Here is a 17,929-nt window from a genome sequence, read left to right on the forward strand (position 1 = left end):
AATGTGGGAGATGCTCGCCAATTCCGAGCCTGATGGGCAAGGGTGAAGCATCCAAAGTCATGGCTCATTCTCCATTTCCTGGATCTAGACACCGAGTCCCAGAGGTTCCTTGAGGCTCAGACTTGAATGTTCTTTGGGGATGCTATGGGATGAGGATGGAAATTCCATTAGTGGTGTGGGGCCCAGCTAAGGGGGGGCAGGCAAAGAAGACGCAGAGGTAGGTGAAGGGCAATCTGCCCTCCTCCACCCTTTCTCTCCTTTGTGGAATTTTGCTCAGCATTGCCCAGCAGACACATTTTCAAGGGAAGGACTTCAGCCCCAAATTTTCCCACTCAGACCAGTGACCCTAAAACTTAAAGTATAATAATAATAATAATAATAGTAATAATAAAGAAAAAAAAGAGATTCAAGCTCTCTAGCAAGTATAAAAAAGGGTAGGCACCCCTTAGAAGAAAGACACTGGTGTCATCAGCTAATTCCATGGTGAAGTTCTTAAGATCTTCCCCGAGGATCCCTGCCCCACTCCTGCCTCCATTTACCAATATTTCCTGAACTCTGAGGTGGGGGAACCCTGTGGGCTGGCGGGTAGAGGGGGATCTCAAGGTAGCCTTTCTTCCTTTAACTCCTCATTGTGTTGGGGGCTCTGATGTGGCAGTGATGGTGCAGTTAGCTAGGAGAGAAAATGGGGCTGGGACTCTCGTGCTAAAGCTGGAAAGGGGTCAGGGTGAGCCTCCATCCAAAACCCCCAAAACACTCGGGGGCCGGGGCAGACAGGCGTGACAGCCCTGCCTGTGCCTGGGCACCTAACTAAAGGCCTGTCTGGAAACCCTGCTCTCTCCCTGCTGCCCATTGCTAGACTGGCCACTGTCTAGTAAACCCCATAGGTTCACTGTGCACGGCACCATACTTCCCACTCCATCAGAGGCCGGGGACCACGCCTCTCTCTCCCCCACCCTCAGAGTCCCCTCTGTACTGTCTGGCCCTCGAGGGCAGCAGGCCTGTGCCTGGGTAGGGGAGCAGGACTACACATTTTTGGTTCTTCTCCCTGCCTCTGGGGGTTCAGGCTCAAATGAAACTGGTGTTGCATCCCATTTCACAGATCGCTTAGCATACCATCTGTCAGGGGGCAAGCAGTGGCCGGCCCAGGCCCAGAATGGATTTTCTACCAGGGCCCAACAGGCCCTCTCCCCAGTGAGCAGCTCCCACACAGGACAGCTCTATTCTGTCTTAGATGAGAGACAAGGAGGTTTGCTAGGACCGCACCCCAATCCCACCCCACTTGAGACTTGGTGCCTTCCCATGTGCTGTCATCCACCCACTCATCCATTCAACAAATACTCACTGGCCACTGTCTGTGTGGGCCCTGTTCTAGAAGCTGGGGCATGACATGGTCGAGAATGACCACACCCCTGCATGGAGCTTCCCTTCTAAGGAAGCAAGAAAGATACCCAACAAAGAGAAGAGATGGATGAGATAAATTCAGACAGTGATAAGTGCTGTGAAGAAAATACGGGGACCAGTGTGATGGGGCAGCCTTGGGCGTGGGCCCAGGAGCCACAGGAACTCAGAGAAGACCTTTTCAAGGGGGATGTCTAGGCTGAGCTGGAGGCATGAGGATGAGCCAGTAGTGCATAGGAGAAAAAGTGTTTCAGGAACAGCCGGACAGCTTTTGTTCTGGGAATGGATCTATACCTCCTGTGGCTGTTGTAGCAGAAGCTCTCACAGGGAGAAAGGGAGAGAGGCCCAGGGGAGGAGGAATGGAGGGTGGAGCAGAGCCCCCCTCCCTAAGGAGAAGCAGCTGGCTGTCCTGGCCTCCTGAGAGGCCTCTCTGGACAGTGTCTGCCTGGCTTGTCTCTGATGGGATCCCTGCCCACATCCTCTCACCAGGAGCAGCCCCTGCTGCCCTTGGCTCAAACTAGTATCACAAGAGAAGAAGCACAACAGCTTAAACCAAGCCCTGGCTAAAATCACATCTGAGTTCCTCTCCCCTACTTCCTACTCTGTTCTGTTCCCTCCTTAAACCATTAGACAATTTTAAGAATAATCTATTAATCCCTCATTGTTCAGTTCAATCCCACATGTCTTTACCGACCACCTGGGATGTGCCCTGTTTTCAGGCATGCCAGAGCCTGGCTGTGGGCCCCAGCTCCAGGCCCTGGAGGGGACGTCCTACCTTCTCTCCCTGTACCCTAAACCTGACCACTTCCCTCCTCAGTTCTGTCCTCTGAGCTGAGCTGGCGGGGATAGTGACGGATTCTATGTCCCCATGGTCTCATATGCAAAGCAGTAACTCCAAAGCTCTCAGCTCATCCAATTTAGACAAGAGGTCTGACTTAGGAAGCCTCTTGGATCTATCTCCTACAGTGTCCAAGCCTACACCCTTCCTGAGCGGACTTTCTCTTCCTGGTCCCCTCACCCCTGACCCTGGGTTGCCTGAGGCTTCTCTACATTCCCTTGAGGCCCCTTGAGGGCCCTAAGCACCCAGTCTAACCCCTTCATCACCCCTGGAGAACTCATCGCTTCCACCCAGAGATGCCTGCCATCACCCTGTCACCTGCTGTGAGAGCAAATGTCATTGCTGTCTCCAGCAGGTGCCAGGCTTATTCAGTATCCATTAATATTGAACCTTCAGCCACCATTACATACGCAGGCAGGTAGCATGTAGGCCAGCTTCCCTGATTGCTACCAAAACCCTTCATTTATCCCCCCAGGTCAGGAGGGGGGTGGCGGGGCAGAAGGCCTTGTCCTCAAGAAGTTTATCATCTTGCTAGAAAGAAAAAGAATGCCTAGGGAACTCTTAGAGAGTAAAACAGAGTGACACCTAAACAGCATAATAAAGGCTAAATGAATATGGGCTGCAAAAAGAGTGCTCTGTGTTGTCAATGGACTGGGGAGACTGTGTGGGCTGGAGTGGACAAAAGGGGCTTCGTGAAGGGGAAGGGCTCCAGCCAGGCCTTAAAGCGTGGAAAGAGAACGAGAAGGAAAAGTGGGAAGTCGCAGATTCCTAGATACCAAAGAAAAAAATAAAAAATGTCGCAGCACTCTTGAATGACACCATGGAATCCCTAGCACCGGGCAGAGGACGGTCCTGCGGGAAATGAGGCTCTGCCTCTGTGGCCTTCTGTGTGCCTCCAAAGCATGCGGTGGTTGGCCTGAGAGTCCACACCAGCTGAGAGCTGCTGGGATAAGGAACAGATCGGGAGAGGCTCTGGCTGCAGGAGCTCAGGTCACTGGATTTGGGGACAGGCAGAGGGAGACAGGCAGTGTGTGTCCACCTTAGTTTCCAGGGAAGAGGCGCTTACTGCCTGCCTGGGAATGGGCTGACATGGACTGTGGTTGGTGCAGGCAGGCAGGCAGCAGGTAGGGAGGGGAGGGCAGGAGTTGGAGCCACAGCCAGAGACAAGGCCCCCAGAGTAGGCAGCCTGCAGAGCTACAAAAGAGTGGCCGCAGAAGACAGGTTTCTACTGGATTGCTGATCCTTTGCTCACATGTGGCCCAAAAGTGTGGCCTCATCTCCCAGGCATCCTTCCCCCCTGCCCCCCAGGCCCAATGCCCGTCCCTCAGCCTCCCTGAGCTGGCCTGAACCACCATGGAGGTCTGCATCTTCTCAGGCTGCTTCTCTCGGCCTCCCCGTCGCTATCTCCTCAGCCCTTGATTCACTTGCTCCTGGATTCCAGGATCTCCAGCTCCAAAACAATCCACACTTAACAAGCGTCTGCTGCCGCCCTCTCCACAGGCCTGAGGCTGTTTCAGGTCACACCGCAGTTCCATTCTATCCCTCCCGCCCAATGCCTGGAGATGTGCATTTCAGCCCCAGTGTTTTCATCCTACTCTCCTGTAAGTCCTCAGTTCCATTGCAAGCTGCAAGACACAGTGGGGCTCTGAGACCAAACGCAAAGTCTGGACGAATGGCTCTAAGCTGCTGGGAGTGACGCGTGAATCAGGGCAGTTTTTCAACCAAAATAGGAAAAAAGTACAAATCAGCGTCAAACTGCATGAGATTCTGATGGCCACCAACCCTGCAACAAGCAGTGATCAGGAAGACTTGGAAAGGCATTCAAAAAGAGTGAGGCAACAACAAAATTGATCTGCCTGATCTGACAACTGACAGGCCTGGGGCGTGGCAGAAAAGCCAAGTGTGTAATAGTCTCTCCACAAGTGCCACCAGACTAGAAAAACAAGTGTTGGCGCGGAGTGGTTGGCGCAGAGTCTCGACGAAGGCGGGTGGAAGAGCTCAGGCGATGGCCTTGGTCAGTGGTGAGTGGCCACGATAGAGTAGAAACTCTGCAGCAAGATAGAGACTAGGAGGCGCCCAGGGGTTGGTGAAACACACGGTTCTACTATACATAGATAAGCAAACAGCTGCAGCAAAGCTGTGTCTTCCTTAATCACGATATCCCATCTTATTAATTGCCCTGAAATGTCCCCAAAGCTTCCTAGAAGACTGTCCTTCCAGGGGCATCACTTTTCTGGGTGATTAGTTCAATGCATCCTCCCTGAGCATGGCCACTCCCACCCACCCTCGGGATGAAATGTCCTTCTCTTGGCTCCGACTGCCAACTCTCTCATCTGAATGAGACACCGAGGTGTGGCTCTTTGTTAAGACACCTGGCAGCGTCCTCAAATACAGAGTTTTCAAATCCACAGAGAGAGGAAAGGAAATGGGCTCATTCTCCAAAGTGACAGACCCTGGAGTAGGAGGGCTCTGTGATAGGGCACTGAGGCTCCCAATGCCCACATAATAATATTTAATGCTGTGGCGGCAGAGTGGGCCCCAAATATACCCCTAAAATACCTCATTTCAGGAAAAGGAATGATGATGAAATGTGGTCATTGGTAAGGAAAAAAATCAAAAGGAACTGTTTAAAGAGCAAAAACTCCACAGGAAGCCTTGGAGAATATTTGAAAATGAAAAAAACAAAACAAAACAAGAAGTGTCCTGCAGAACAAAAAGACTAGGCCCACAGCTGGATGTCACAGGCAGCTAAATGCAGAGCCTTAGAGGCCACCGGGAGCAGGGAGCCTGCTGGGAGAGAGGGTTGGAGAGGGGGCCTCAGTCCCCCACCCACACCTGAGGGACTCCTCACAGACCTCAGAAGTAGGAATTAAAGAATGTTCAGGGCTACAGAAGGGTTCCATCAGCCTAGAATGAGCGCAGGACGCACAGAACCCCAGACACACACATTTTGCAAATGAATGACAGATGTCCATCCAGTCTGCCGATGAAACACAGAGGTGAGAGAGAAGGACCATTGACCACCCTGTCCAAATCGGCCCTCTCACATCCAGAGCCTGGCCACCCCGAGTTGGCTTCCAGAAACCTTAGACACTTTAGCCAGGAGTGATGCCTCTACCCTTCTTGACAGAACTTGGGCAAAGTCCTGGTCGCAGATGATGTACACCCAAGTACTTTGAGCACTAGAACCTTCTTTACCCACCATAGGTACTACGACTATTGTTAATGTAACACTAGTATGGAAGCCTCAAAATCCTTTTTCTGGTCCAGACATTGCAAGGCCTCAGGAACATTTGCCCCCAAAACCCACAGCAGGGCTGTTTTGAATCCACTGCACATCTTTGGGTATATTACAAAAAGGTATCCCCCTCTGGGTGGATCCAGGGCATCTGGCACCCTGCTCAGCCTGCTGCGTGGGGCTGGGTCTCTGCCCCTCAGATGAGCCCCCCAGTGCAGGGTGCAACTTGCAGAGCCATGGGTGGAGAGCAGAGGCTTCCAGAGGGGAAATGGCCTTTCGTGTTTATGGTGTGGTTGGCCATCTGAATGGAGGGCAGGGGACCAGGACAGAGGCGGAGGCTCCTTCCCCTGAGCAGAGGACAGGAGGGATTACCACCACTTTGACAGTTGCCATTTCTGGCTGGCCACAGGGTGGACCAACATCTATTACAGGTGACTGCAGAAGTGACTGGCCTCAAAGCCCAGTGGAATTGCTTCATGTTAGTCTTTTTGGTTTTAAGTCAACTTTTGATGCAAGTAGAACAAACACACAGAAAAATGCACACACGTGTCATAAATTTCCAGGCCAGTGCATTTCAACGACTAACCGGACCCATGTGACTAGCATCTAGGTCAGCAATCAGAATAGTACCAGCCTCCCTCCCTGGACCTTCCTGTGACCTCCCTCCCCAAATATAATCATTAACCTGAAATCTAACCCCACAGATTACGTTTGCCTGTTTTTTGAACCTAACACAAATGATTGCTAATAATATTTAGCCCTTTTATGTGTGACAGTTACGTTTGGAAGCTGTATCATGCAGTTGTATTCCATTGTAGAAATACACAATTTATTTATCCATGATCCTGTTGGCCTCCTGTGCTCAGAGGCACCTGGATCCTCCTCCTTTTCTCAGGGCCACACCTTACACTTGGTCCTTCTGCAGCTTCTCTGTGGACTGGTCATTCTGATGACTGGTGGTCATCAGCCAGCAGGGAGATGCCTGGAGAGATGTCTCTCCGACTTCATTCTCCTGGCGCAGCCAGTGCCTCTCCAATGCAAATGCAAGATATCAGGCACAGGGATCTTGCTGGGAACAGGCCCTGGAGAAGAATCTGAGAAAGAGCAGAAACAGGGGGACTGCATCAGCACCATTCAAGACATCCAAGACAGACTGAGGATCGTCATGGACACTGCAGTAGGGACCAGGAAGTAAACTAGAAGGACCCAGTGACCTTCCTGTAGCCTTCGTCCCTTCCCCTTGTCGACCCTCCTTTTGTATTGTCTGGACGAATTGCCAATGAGGCCCTCACTTGAGAGGGTCTGTGTGTTTGTACCACTGCAGGGAAGGCTAAGGGCAAGGCAGGGGTGGGCAGGATCCAGCGAGCCTGCCTTCCTCCCACCTCGATGCCATCCCTAAACTGTCGGAAAAGTGTCACCTGGCTAAGCAAGAAAGCCACTAGAGGCGTGGGGTAAAGATGAAACAGGCAGGTCCCTGGGGGCTGGGTTTTTAAGGAGGAAGAAATTTTATTAACGGGCATTCAGGCAGTTTGACTTTTCAACTTTTTTTTTCTGATTACAAAGATAATCAAATAGTCACTGTAAAAAAAAAAAAAAAAGAAAAGAAAAAAGTTCCCATTTTCCAACCTCATGGAGAGCTCCAGAGTCTCTCTGGGTTCTGAACATCCAGGTTTCCCTTCCTTCCTTCACTTCTTGGAGCTACTCTCACCAGCATCCACATCGCTGGGCCTTTGTCCCTACAGCTCAGCTCAGCCTCCTTGCAATCCCCAACCCAGGCTAGTGCCTGCTCTGCCTTCCCACCCCAGCTCCACAGGCACTCAGGCTGCAGGAAAGCTGCTTCCGCACAGCCACAGCGCCAGGAATCTCTGCCTCCCTCTCCAGCTGGGCCTCGGGGCCTACCCTTCCACTTGCTTTGATCAGCTGCCTCACCTCTTTCAACCTCCTCTGGGCTTTTTGCAACCACTAGCCAGACACTCAGAAAATATCCTCAGCAGCTATTTCACTGAGGAAAGTAGGGCCCAGAGCCCAGCGGCCTTCACCTGCCTCCTGACCTTCCCATGTGCCAGCTGACAGGGCCTCCTCTCTCCCAGGGTCTGGCCCTGGACCCTCCTCCTCCCCAGCCTCTCCAGGATTTGAGCCCTGCAGTCCTCTCCCTCGATCCAGAAATCCTCAGCCCCTCTCCTCTCTAGGGCATCTTCCACTAAGGCTGCTGGTGGGCCACTCCTTCCTTCCCTCCTGGGGGCACCAATGCGCCCTCCACTCACCCCACAGCAGCAGCTTGTGCTGAGCTCACCAGCAGCCTTGCTAAATCCACAGGACACTGCTCAGGCCTCCAGCACATAATATTTAGGTGGCATTTGACATTGTCATCCATGCTCTCTGTTGAGACTCGTCCCTTAACTTCCTGGAGTGCCACTTTTCCTAATTGCTCTCTTTCTACACCCAACCCCACCATTTTTTCACCTTTTTAACCAGTTCCTCCACCTGCCTCTTAATGACAACTTTCTCCAAAATTCTGGGTTAATCTCTTTCTTTCTGGGGCTTCTCTCTTAAGACAGAATGTGGGAAACTCTACACCTCTCCCATCCTTGGTCCCACCCTTCTCCCAGAATTCAGGCCTCCTATCCAGCCATTCTACCTAGAGGTCCCAGAAGGGCCTCAGAATCTCAGGGAGTTCCCTTTTGAATCAAAGCATATTAGAATTTTGCATTTAGGAAATAAGCCAACAAGTGTTTTTGCAATACAAGCTACACAATGTAGAGCTCAGCGAAACCTCGGCAGATGGGCTGCAGAGCAAACAGTCTGTCCTTCCGAGCCTCCAGGGCGCGAGTCATCCTAGGTGAGGTGCGCTTCCCAAAGTGCCTGAAAGGTGCATTAGAACTCCTGGCAGAGCATCACGTTTTTCCATTTACGGAGAGGAAACCTGGATTTAAGAGGCTGAGAAACGACACTGGAGAGAAGGACTGTATCCGCCAGGGAGCCAGCAGGAGCCGAGACCCTACCAAACCAGGTATTTTCGGCAGAGCTCAGTGATCTGACTCTGTATCATGACAAAGTTTGGACCTGCTGCCGTGAGTAGAAGACAACATTAAAGAGCGAGGGTGTGCAAGGTGGGTAAAGAAGGTTCCATATACAATGAACAGACTCAGAGAGGGCAGCCAGGCCAGAGCCATGCCTTCCCCTGACGGATGCAGGCAGACCACGCCAGCCAGCAGGGAGATGCCTGGAGAGATGTCTCTCCGACTTCCTTCTCCTGGCGCAGCCAGTGCCTCTCCAATGCAAATGCAAGATACCGGGCACAGGGATCTTGCTGGGAACAGGCCCTGGAGAAGAATGTGAGAAAGAGCAGAAACAGGGGGACTGCATCAGCACCATTCAAGACATCCAAGACAGACTGAGGATCGTCATGGACACTGCAGTAGGGACCAGGAAGTAAACCAGAAGGACCAAGTGACCTTCCTGGAGCCTTCGTCCCTTCCCCTTATCGACCCTCCTTTTGTATTGTCTGGACGAATTGCCAATAAGGCCCTCACTTGAGAGGGTCTGTGTGTTTGTACCACTGCAGGGAAGGTTAAGGGCAAGGCAGGGGTGGGCAGGATCCAGCGAGCCTGCCTTCCTCCCACCTCAATGCCATCCCTAAACTGTCGGAAAAGTGTCACCTGGCTAAGCAAGAAAGCCACTAGAGGCATGGGGTAAAGATGAAACAGGCAGGTCCCTGGGGGCTGGGTTTTTAAGGAGGAAGAAATCTGAGACGGAACGATGATGTTTCAAAAACTTGTAAGGATAAGAGAAATGGTTTACCAAAAGCAAAACCCCAAGGCAGGGCTGAGCATGTGTGTTTCTGAGTGCAGAACTGTTACCAGTGGGGTGGGTCAGAGGAGGCATGCTGGAACCCGTCTTACTGAATGCTATTTTCAATGCAGAAATGGGATACACAAAAGAGAAATGACAACTGTGGGTGGTTAGATTTTCAACCACAGGGAGAGAAACTGCAGAGAAGCTGCAGAAGGACCAAGTGTAAGATGAGGCCCTGAGAAAAGGAGGAGGATCCAGGTGCCTCTGAGCACAGGAGGCCAACAGGATCACGGGAAGACAAAGTCCAAGCAAAATATAGCCTCATCGGACACTTCACCCAAGCAAGGTGTTTCCGCACAGGAAACCCACTCACTCTGTTGTCGGTGAAGCAAGATATTACAAGGCTTTTTCTAGTCCAGAGAAGGGTGCCAGGCAGCTGGGGATGGGGAGAATGGGGATGTTCTAGAAAGAAGAGGTCTGGCCTGAGCTGCGTGTAGCATCTATCCAGTCTTTTAAGGATATGTTGGCAGGGATCATGAATCAGCCTACGAATACTGCAATATCAGGGCTAAGGCATCCCTTGGGCTGCAAGAACCCATTGAATAAAGCAAGTAAGCTCTTCTGTCTGGAGAGTATTCTATGCTAAAAATAAATTTGAAGTAGGGCTTAGATCCACTCAGGTAGAGCCCTATAAGGATAATGGAGGGAGCAGTGGGACCCCGCTGGGGGCTCAGCAGCAGATGGGCCAACTGCAGACTGGAAGAGTAGATTTTCCTTCCAGCATCCTCTTTTCCCACCATTGTCTCACTCCCATGCCTCACTTCGTGTTCTCCTTCTCTCCCCTTCCCTGCTGGGAGAAGAAAGGGCAACACCCCATCAACTTCTGGCTGGCTGATGGGGACACTACCCAGCCTTGAGGGCATCCCAAAGGCTTTCTAGGACAAAAGGAGAAAAACATTTCCACCAATGACTTTCCACACCCCCACAAATGGCTCCTGCCTCTAGTTATTCCAAAAAGACCATTCCAGACTCAGAGCAGCCCACCTGCCTAAGCAGAGTCTTGTTAGGCGGAGAAGCCAAAGGCTCTAGGTCATCTCCAGCTTCCTTTGGAACCTAAAAAGCAGAACTTTCCTTCCCTCCTTTGTCCCTCCCTCCCTCCCTCCCTCACTCCCTTCCTTCCTTCCTTCCTTCCTTTCCTTCTTTCTTTCTTTCCCTCCCTCTGTGGCCCAGGCTGCAATCTACTCGGCTCGCGGTTGCCCCGCGCCGCGTGCGGCCTGGGACTGGGAAAGCGCGCCACCACCGCTGCCTCCTTTTTCTCCTTTGGCTGGAGGCGCGGTTTCGCCATGTTGGCCACGCTGCTCTCCAGCTCCTGACCCCGACTGCTCCCCCGCCTCGGCCTCCCGAGACGCTGGGTCTGCAAACGGAGTCTCGCTCACTCGCTGCTCGGTGTTGCCCGGGCTGGAGTGGGGTGGCGTGGTCTTGGCTTGCTGCAGCCTCCGCCTCCCAGCCGCCTGCCCTGGCCTCCCAGGGTGCTGGGATTGCAGCCCCTGCCCGGCCTCCGCCCCGTCTCGGAGGTGGGGAGCATCTCAGCTCGGCTGCCCCTCTGCCCGACCGCCCCATCTGGGAAGTGAGGAGCCCCTCTGCCTGGCCACCCATCGTCTGGGCAGTGAGGAGCGCCTCTGCCCGGCCGCCCCGTCTGGGAAGTGAGGAGCCCCTCTGCCCGGCCGCCCCGTCTGGGAAGTGAGGAGCACCTCTGCCCGGCCACCCATCATCTGGGAAGTGAGGAGCGCCTCTGCCCGGCCGCGCCGACTGGGAAGAAGTGAGGAGCGCCTCTGCCCAACCGCCCCGTCTGGGAGGTGAGGAGCGCCTCTGCCCGGCCCCCCCCGTCTGGGAAGAAGTGAGGAGTGCCTCTGCCCGGCCGCCCCGACTGGGAAGAAGTGAGGAGCGCCTCTGCCCAGCCGCCCCAACTGGGAAGTGAGGAGCGCCTCTGCCCGGCCGCCCCGTCTGGGAAGTGAGGAGTGCCTCTGCCCGGCCACCCATCGTCTGGGAAGTGAGGAGCACCTCTGCCCGGCCACCCATCGTCTGGGAAGTGAGGAGCGCCTCTGCCCGGCCACCCATCGTCTGGGAAGTGAGGAGCACCTCTGCCCGGCCACGCATCGTCTGGGAAGTGAGGAGCGCCTCTGCCCGGCCACCCATCGTCTGGGAAGTGAGGAGCACCTCTGCCCGGCCACCCATCGTCTGGGAAGTGAGGAGCACCTCTGCCCGGCCACCCGTCGTCTGGGAAGTGAGGAGCGCCTCTGCCTGGCTGCCCCGTCCGGGAAGAAGTGAGGAGCGCCTCTGCCCCGTCGCTCCGTCTGGGAAGAAGTGAGGAGCACCTCTGCCCGGCCGCCCCGTCCGGGAAGAAGTGAGGAGCGCCTCTGCCCGGCCGCCCCGTCTAGGAAGTGAGGAGTGCCTCTGCCCGGCCTCCCCGTCTGGGAAGTGAGGAGCGCCTCTGCCCGGCCACCCATCGTCTGGGAAGTGAGGAGCACCTCTGCCCGGCCACCCGTTGTCTGGGAAGTGAGAAGCGCCTCTGCCCGGCCACCCGTCGTCTGGGAAGTGAGGAGCGCCTCTGCTCGGCCACCTATCGTCTGGGAAGTGAGGAGCGCCTCTGCCCGGCCACCCCGTCCGGGAAGAAATGAGGAGCGCCTCTGCCCGGCCGCCCCGTCCGGGAAGAAGTGTGCAGCGCCTCTGCCCGGCCACCCATCGTCTGGGAAGTGAGGAGCGCCTCTGCCCGGCTGCCCCGTCCAGGAAGAAGTGAGGAGCGCCTCTGCCCGGTCGCCCCGTCTGGGAAGAAGTGAGCAGCGTCTCTGCCCGGCCACCCATGGTCTGGGAAGTGAGGAGCGCCTCTGCCCGGCCGCCCCGTCCGGGAAGAAGTGAGGAGCGCCTCTGCTCGGCCGCCCCGTCCGGGAAGAAGTGAGGAGCGCCTCTGCCCGGCCGCCCCATCCGGGAAGAAGTGAGGAGCGCCTCTGCCCGGCCGCCCCATCCGGGAAGAAGTGAGGAGCGCCTCTGCCCGGCCGCCCCGTCTGGGAAGTGAGGAGCGCCTCTGCCCAGCCGCCCCGTCTGGGAAGTGAGGAGCGCCTCTGCCCGGCCGCCCCGTCCGGGAAGAAGTGAGGAGCGCCTCTGCCCGGCCGCCCCGTCTAGGAAGTGAGGAGTGCCTCTGCCCGGCCTCCCCGTCTGGGAAGTGAGGAGCGCCTCTGCCCGGCCACCCATCGTCTGGGAAGTGAGGAGCACCTCTGCCCGGCCACCCGTCGTCTGGGAAGTGAGGAGCGCCTCTGCCCGGCCACCCTGTCTGGGAAGAAATGAGGAGCGCCTCTGCCCGGCCGCCTCGTCCGGGAAGAAGTGAGCAGCGCCTCTGCCCGGCCACCCATCGTCTGGGAAGTGAGGAGCGCCTCTGCTCGGCCACCCATCGTCTGGGAAGTGAGGAGCGCCTCTGCCCGGCCACCCATCGTCTGGGAAGTGAGGAGCGCCTCTGCCCGGCCACCCAGCGTCTGGGAAGTAAGGAGCGCCTCTGCCCGGCCGCCCCCTCCGGGAAGAAGTGAGGAGCGCGTCTGCCCGGTCGCCCCGTCTGTGAAGAAGTGAGGAGCGCCTCTGCCCGGCCGCCCCGTCCGAGAAGAAGTGAGCAGCGTCTCTGCCCGGCCACCCATCGTCTGGGAAGTGAGGAGCGCCTCTGCCCGGCCGCCCCGTCTGGGAAGTGAGTAGCGCCTCTGCCTGGTCGCCCCGTCTGGGAAGAAGTGAGGAGTGCCTCTGCCCGGCCGCCCTGACTGGGAAGAAGTGAGGAGAGCCTCTGCCCAGCCGCCCCGTCTGGGAGGTGAGGAGCGCTTCTGCCCGGCCCCCCCGTCTGGGAAGAAGTGAGTAGTGCCTCTGCCCGGCCACCCCGACTGGGAAGAAGTGAGGAGCGCCTCTGCCCAGCCGCCCCATCTGGGAAGTGAGGAGCGCCTCTGCCTGGCCGCCCCGTGTGGGAAGCGAGGAGCGCCTCTGCCCGGACACCCATAATCTGAGAAGTGAGGAGCGCCTCTGACCGGCCGCCCCGTCCGGGAAGAAGTGAGGAGCGCCTCTGCCCGGCCTCCCCGTCTGGGAAGTGAGGAGCGCCTCTGCCCGGCCACCCATCGTCTGGGAAGTGAGGAGCGCCTCTGCCCGGCCACCCCGTCCGGGAAGAAATGAGGAGCGCCTCTGCCCGGCCGCCCCGTCCGGGAAGAAGTGAGCAGCGCCTCTGCCCGGCCACCCATCATCTGGGAAGTGAGGAGCGCCTCTGCCCGGCCACCCATCGTCTGGGAAGTGAGGAGCGCCTCTGCCCGGCCACCCATCGTCTGGGAAGTGAGGAGCGCCTCTGCCCGGCCACCCAGCGTCTGGGAAGTGAGGAGCACCTCTGCCCGGCCGCCCCGTCCGGGAAGAAGTGAGGAGCGCGTCTGCCCGGCCGCCCTGTCCGGGAAGAAGTGAGGAGCGCCTCTGCCCGGCCGCCCAGTCCGGGAAGAAGTGAGCAGCGTCTCTGCCCGTCCACCCATCGTCTGGGAAGTGAGGAGCGCCTCTGCCTGGCCGCCCCGTCTGGGAAGAAGTGAGGAGCGACTCTGCCCGGCCGCCCCGACTGGGAAGAAGTGAGGAGAGCCTCTGCCCAGCCGCCCCGTCTGGGAGGTGAGGAGCACCTCTGCCCGGCCCCCCCATCTGGAAAAAGTGAGTAGTGCCTCTGCCCGGCCGCCCCAACTGGGAAGAAGTGAGGAGCGCCTCTGCCCAGCTGCCCCATCTGGGAAGTGAGGAGCGCCTCTGCCTGGCCGCCCCGTCTGGGAAGTGAGGAGCGCCTCTGCCCGGACACCCATAATCTGAGAAGTGCGGAGCGCCTCTGACCGGCCACCCATCGTCTGGGAAGTGAGGAGCGCCTCTGCCCGGCCACCCATCGTCTGGGAAGCGAGGAGCGCCGCTGCCCGGCCGCCCCGTCCGGGAAGAAATGAGGAGCGCCTCTGCCCGGCCGCCCCATCTGGGAAGTGAGGAGCACCTCTTCCCGGCCACCCATCGTCTGGGAAGTGAGAAGGGCCTCTGCCCGGCCGCCCCGTCTGGGAAGAAGTGAGGAGCACCTCTGCCCGGCCGCCCCATCTGGGAAGTGAGGAGCGCCTCTGCCCGGCCGCCCCATCTGGGAAGTGAGGAGCGCCTCTGCCCGGCCGCCCCATCTGGGAAGTGAGGAGCGCCTCTGCCCGGCCACCCATCGTCTGGGAAGTAAGGAGGGCCTCTGCCCGGCCGCCCCATCCGGGAAGAAGTGAGGAGCGCCTCTGCCCGGCAGCCCCATCTGGGAAGTGAGGAGCACCTCTGCCTGGTCGCCCCGTCCGGGAAGAAGTGAGGAGCGCCTCTGCCCGGCCTCCCCGTCTGGGAAGTGAGGAGCGCCTCTGCCCGGCCACCCATCGTCTGGGAAGTGAGGAGCGCCTCTGCCCGGCCACCCATCGTCTGGGAAGTGAGGAGCACCTCTGCCCGGCCACCCATCGTCTGGGAAGTGAGGAGCGCCTCTGCCCGGCCACCGCGTCCGGGAAGAAATGAGGAGCGCCTCTGCCCGGCCGCCCCGTCTGGGAAGAAGTGAGCAGCGCCTCTACCCGGCCACCCATCGTCTGGGAAGTGAGGAGCGCCTCTGCCCGGCCGCCCCGTCTGGGAAGTGAGGAGCGCCTCTGCCTGGTCGCCCCGTCTGGGAAGAAGTGAGGAGTGCCTCTGCCCGGCCGCCCTGACTGGGAAGAAGTGAGGAGAGCCTCTGCCCAGCCGCCCCGTCTGGGAGGTGAGGAGCGCCTCTGCCCGGTCGCCCCGTCTGGGAAGAAGTGAGGAGTGCCTCTGCCCGGCCGCCCCGACTGGGAAGAAGTGAGGAGAGCCTCTGCCCAGCCGCCCCGTCTGGGAGGTGAGGAGCGCTTCTGCCCGGCCCCCCCGTCTGGGAAGAAGTGAGTAGTGCCTCTGCCCGGCCACCCCGACTGGGAAGAAGTGAGGAGCGCCTCTGCCCAGCCGCCCCATCTGGGAAGTGAGGAGCGCCTCTGCCTGGCCGCCCCGTGTGGGAAGCGAGGAGCGCCTCTGCCCGGACACCCATAATCTGAGAAGTGAGGAGCGCCTCTGACCGGCCGCCCCGTCCGGGAAGAAGTGAGGAGCGCCTCTGCCCGGCCTCCCCGTCTGGGAAGTGAGGAGCGCCTCTGCCCGGCCACCCATCGTCTGGGAAGTGAGGAGCGCCTCTGCCCGGCCACCCCGTCCGGGAAGAAATGAGGAGCGCCTCTGCCCGGCCGCCCCGTCCGGGAAGAAGTGAGCAGCGCCTCTGCCCGGCCACCCATCATCTGGGAAGTGAGGAGCGCCTCTGCCCGGCCACCCATCGTCTGGGAAGTGAGGAGCGCCTCTGCCCGGCCACCCATCGTCTGGGAAGTGAGGAGCGCCTCTGCCCGGCCACCCAGCGTCTGGGAAGTGAGGAGCACCTCTGCCCGGCCGCCCCGTCCGGGAAGAAGTGAGGAGCGCGTCTGCCCGGCCGCCCTGTCCGGGAAGAAGTGAGGAGCGCCTCTGCCCGGCCGCCCAGTCCGGGAAGAAGTGAGCAGCGTCTCTGCCCGTCCACCCATCGTCTGGGAAGTGAGGAGCGCCTCTGCCTGGCCGCCCCGTCTGGGAAGAAGTGAGGAGCGACTCTGCCCGGCCGCCCCGTCTAGGAAGTGAGGAGTGCCTCTGCCCGGCCTCCCCGTCTGGGAAGTGAGGAGCGCCTCTGCCCGGCCACCCATCGTCTGGGAAGTGAGGAGCGCCTCTGCCCGGCCACCCCGTCCGGGAAGAAATGAGGAGCGCCTCTGCCCGGCCGCCCCGTCCGGGAAGAAGTGAGCAGCGCCTCTGCCCGGCCACCCATCATCTGGGAAGTGAGGAGCGCCTCTGCCCGGCCACCCATCGTCTGGGAAGTGCGGAGCGCCTCTGCCCGGCCACCCATCGTCTGGGAAGTGAGGAGCGCCTCTGCCCGGCCACCCAGCGTCTGGGAAGTGAGGAGCACCTCTGCCCGGCCGCCCCGTCCGGGAAGAAGTGAGGAGCGCGTCTGCCCGGCCGCCCTGTCCGGGAAGAAGTGAGGAGCGCCTCTGCCCGGCCGCCCAGTCCGGGAAGAAGTGAGCAGCGTCTCTGCCCGTCCACCCATCGTCTGGGAAGTGAGGAGCGCCTCTGCCTGGCCGCCCCGTCTGGGAAGAAGTGAGGAGCGACTCTGCCCGGCCGCCCCGACTGGGAAGAAGTGAGGAGAGCCTCTGCCCAGCCGCCCCGTCTGGGAGGTGAGGAGCACCTCTGCCCGGCCCCCCCATCTGGAAAAAGTGAGTAGTGCCTCTGCCCGGCCGCCCCAACTGGGAAGAAGTGAGGAGCGCCTCTGCCCAGCTGCCCCATCTGGGAAGTGAGGAGCGCCTCTGCCTGGCCGCCCCGTCTGGGAAGTGAGGAGCGCCTCTGCCCGGACACCCATAATCTGAGAAGTGCGGAGCGCCTCTGCCCGGCCACCCATCGTCTGGGAAGTGAGGAGCGCCTCTGCCCGGCCACCCAGCGTCTGGGAAGTGAGGAGCGCCTCTGCCCGACCGCCCCCTCCGGGAAGAAGTGAGGAGCGCGTCTGCCCGGCCGCCCCGTCTGGGAAGAAGTGAGGAGCGCCTCTGCCCGGCCGCCCTGTCCGGGAAGAAGTGAGCAGCGCCTCTGCCCGGCCACCCATCGTCTGGGAAGTGAGGAGCACCTCTGCCCGGCCACCCATCGTCTGGGAAGTGAGGAGCGCCTCTGCCCGGCCACCCATCGTCTGGGAAGTGAGGAGCGCCTCTGCCCGGCCACCCATCGTCTGGGAAGTGAGGAGCGCCTCTGCCCGGCCACCCATCGTCTGGGAAGTGAGGAGCGCCTCTGCCCGGCCACCCAGCGTCTGGGAAGTGAGGAGCACCTCTGCCCGGCCGCCCCGTCCGGGAAGAAGTGAGGAGCGCGTCTGCCCGGCCGCCCCGTCCGGGAAGAAGTGAGGAGCGCCTCTGCCCGGCCGCCCAGTCCGGGAAGAAGTGAGCAGCGTCTCTGCCCGTCCACCCATCGTCTGGGAAGTGAGGAGCGCCTCTGCCTGGCCGCCCCGTCTGGGAAGAAGTGAGGAGCGACTCTGCCCGGCCGCCCCGACTGGGAAGAAGTGAGGAGAGCCTCTGCCCAGCCGCCCCGTCTGGGAGGTGAGGAGCGCCTCTGCCCGGCCCCCCCATCTGGAAAAAGTGAGTAGTGCCTCTGCCCGGCCGCCCCGACTGGGAAGAAGTGAGGAGCGCCTCTGCCCAGCCGCCCCGTCTGGGAGGTGAGGAGCGCCTCTGCCCGGCCCCCCCGTCTGGGAAGAAGTGAGTAGTGCCTCTGCCCGGCCACCCCGACTCGGAAGAAGTGAGGAGCACCTCTGCCCATCCGCCCCATCTGGGAAGTGAGGAGCGCCTCTGCCCGGACACCCATCATCTGAGAAGTGAGGAGCGCCTCTGCCCGGCCACCCATCGTCTGGGAAGTGAGGAGCGCCTCTGCCCGGACACCCATCGTCTGAGAAGTGAGGAGCGCCTCTGCCCGGCCACCCGTCGTCTGGGAAGTGAGGAGCGCCTCTGCCCGGCCAACCAGCGTCTTGGAAGTGAGGAGCACCTCTGCCCGGCCGCCCCGTCCGGGAAGAAGTGAGGAGAGCCTCTGCC

The 17,929-nt window shown here is 59.3% G+C and overlaps 1 protein-coding gene across 1 annotated transcript; it reads right to left on the reverse strand.

Annotated features, from left to right (window-relative positions):
- Positions 1–9,436: 9,436 nt before the first annotated feature.
- On the reverse strand, positions 9,437–17,708 carry LOC134735802 (collagen, type I, alpha 1a-like). The gene is made up of 8 exons (XM_063633294.1): positions 17,651–17,708; positions 14,602–14,678; positions 14,375–14,485; positions 13,361–13,436; positions 12,314–12,500; positions 11,218–11,305; positions 10,900–11,059; positions 9,437–9,474 (listed from the first exon to the last, which is right to left on the reverse strand). The coding sequence occupies exons 1-8, from the start codon at positions 17,706–17,708 to the stop codon at positions 9,437–9,439; spliced, it is 795 nt and encodes a 264-aa protein (XP_063489364.1).
- Positions 17,709–17,929: the final 221 nt, after the last annotated feature.

The sequence above is a fragment of the Symphalangus syndactylus genome, chromosome 23 (assembly GCF_028878055.3).
Source record: "Symphalangus syndactylus isolate Jambi chromosome 23, NHGRI_mSymSyn1-v2.1_pri, whole genome shotgun sequence".
Classification (NCBI taxonomy): domain Eukaryota; kingdom Metazoa; phylum Chordata; class Mammalia; order Primates; family Hylobatidae; genus Symphalangus; species Symphalangus syndactylus.

Bases quoted from the DNA above. Each gene is read 5' to 3' on its own strand.
- LOC134735802 (XM_063633294.1), bottom strand. From the start codon at position 17,708: ATGATGGGTGTCCGGGCAGAGGCGCTCCTCACTTCCCAGATGGGGCGG. The intron at 12,501-13,360 runs GCGCTCCTCACT...GGCCGGGCAGAG, and splicing joins GACGGGGAGGCCGGGCAGAG to GCGCTCCTCACTTCCCAGAC. The intron at 11,306-12,313 runs GGCGCTCCTCAC...CCCAGACGATGG, and splicing joins AGACGGGGCGGCCGGGCAGA to GTGGCCGGGCAGAGGCACTC.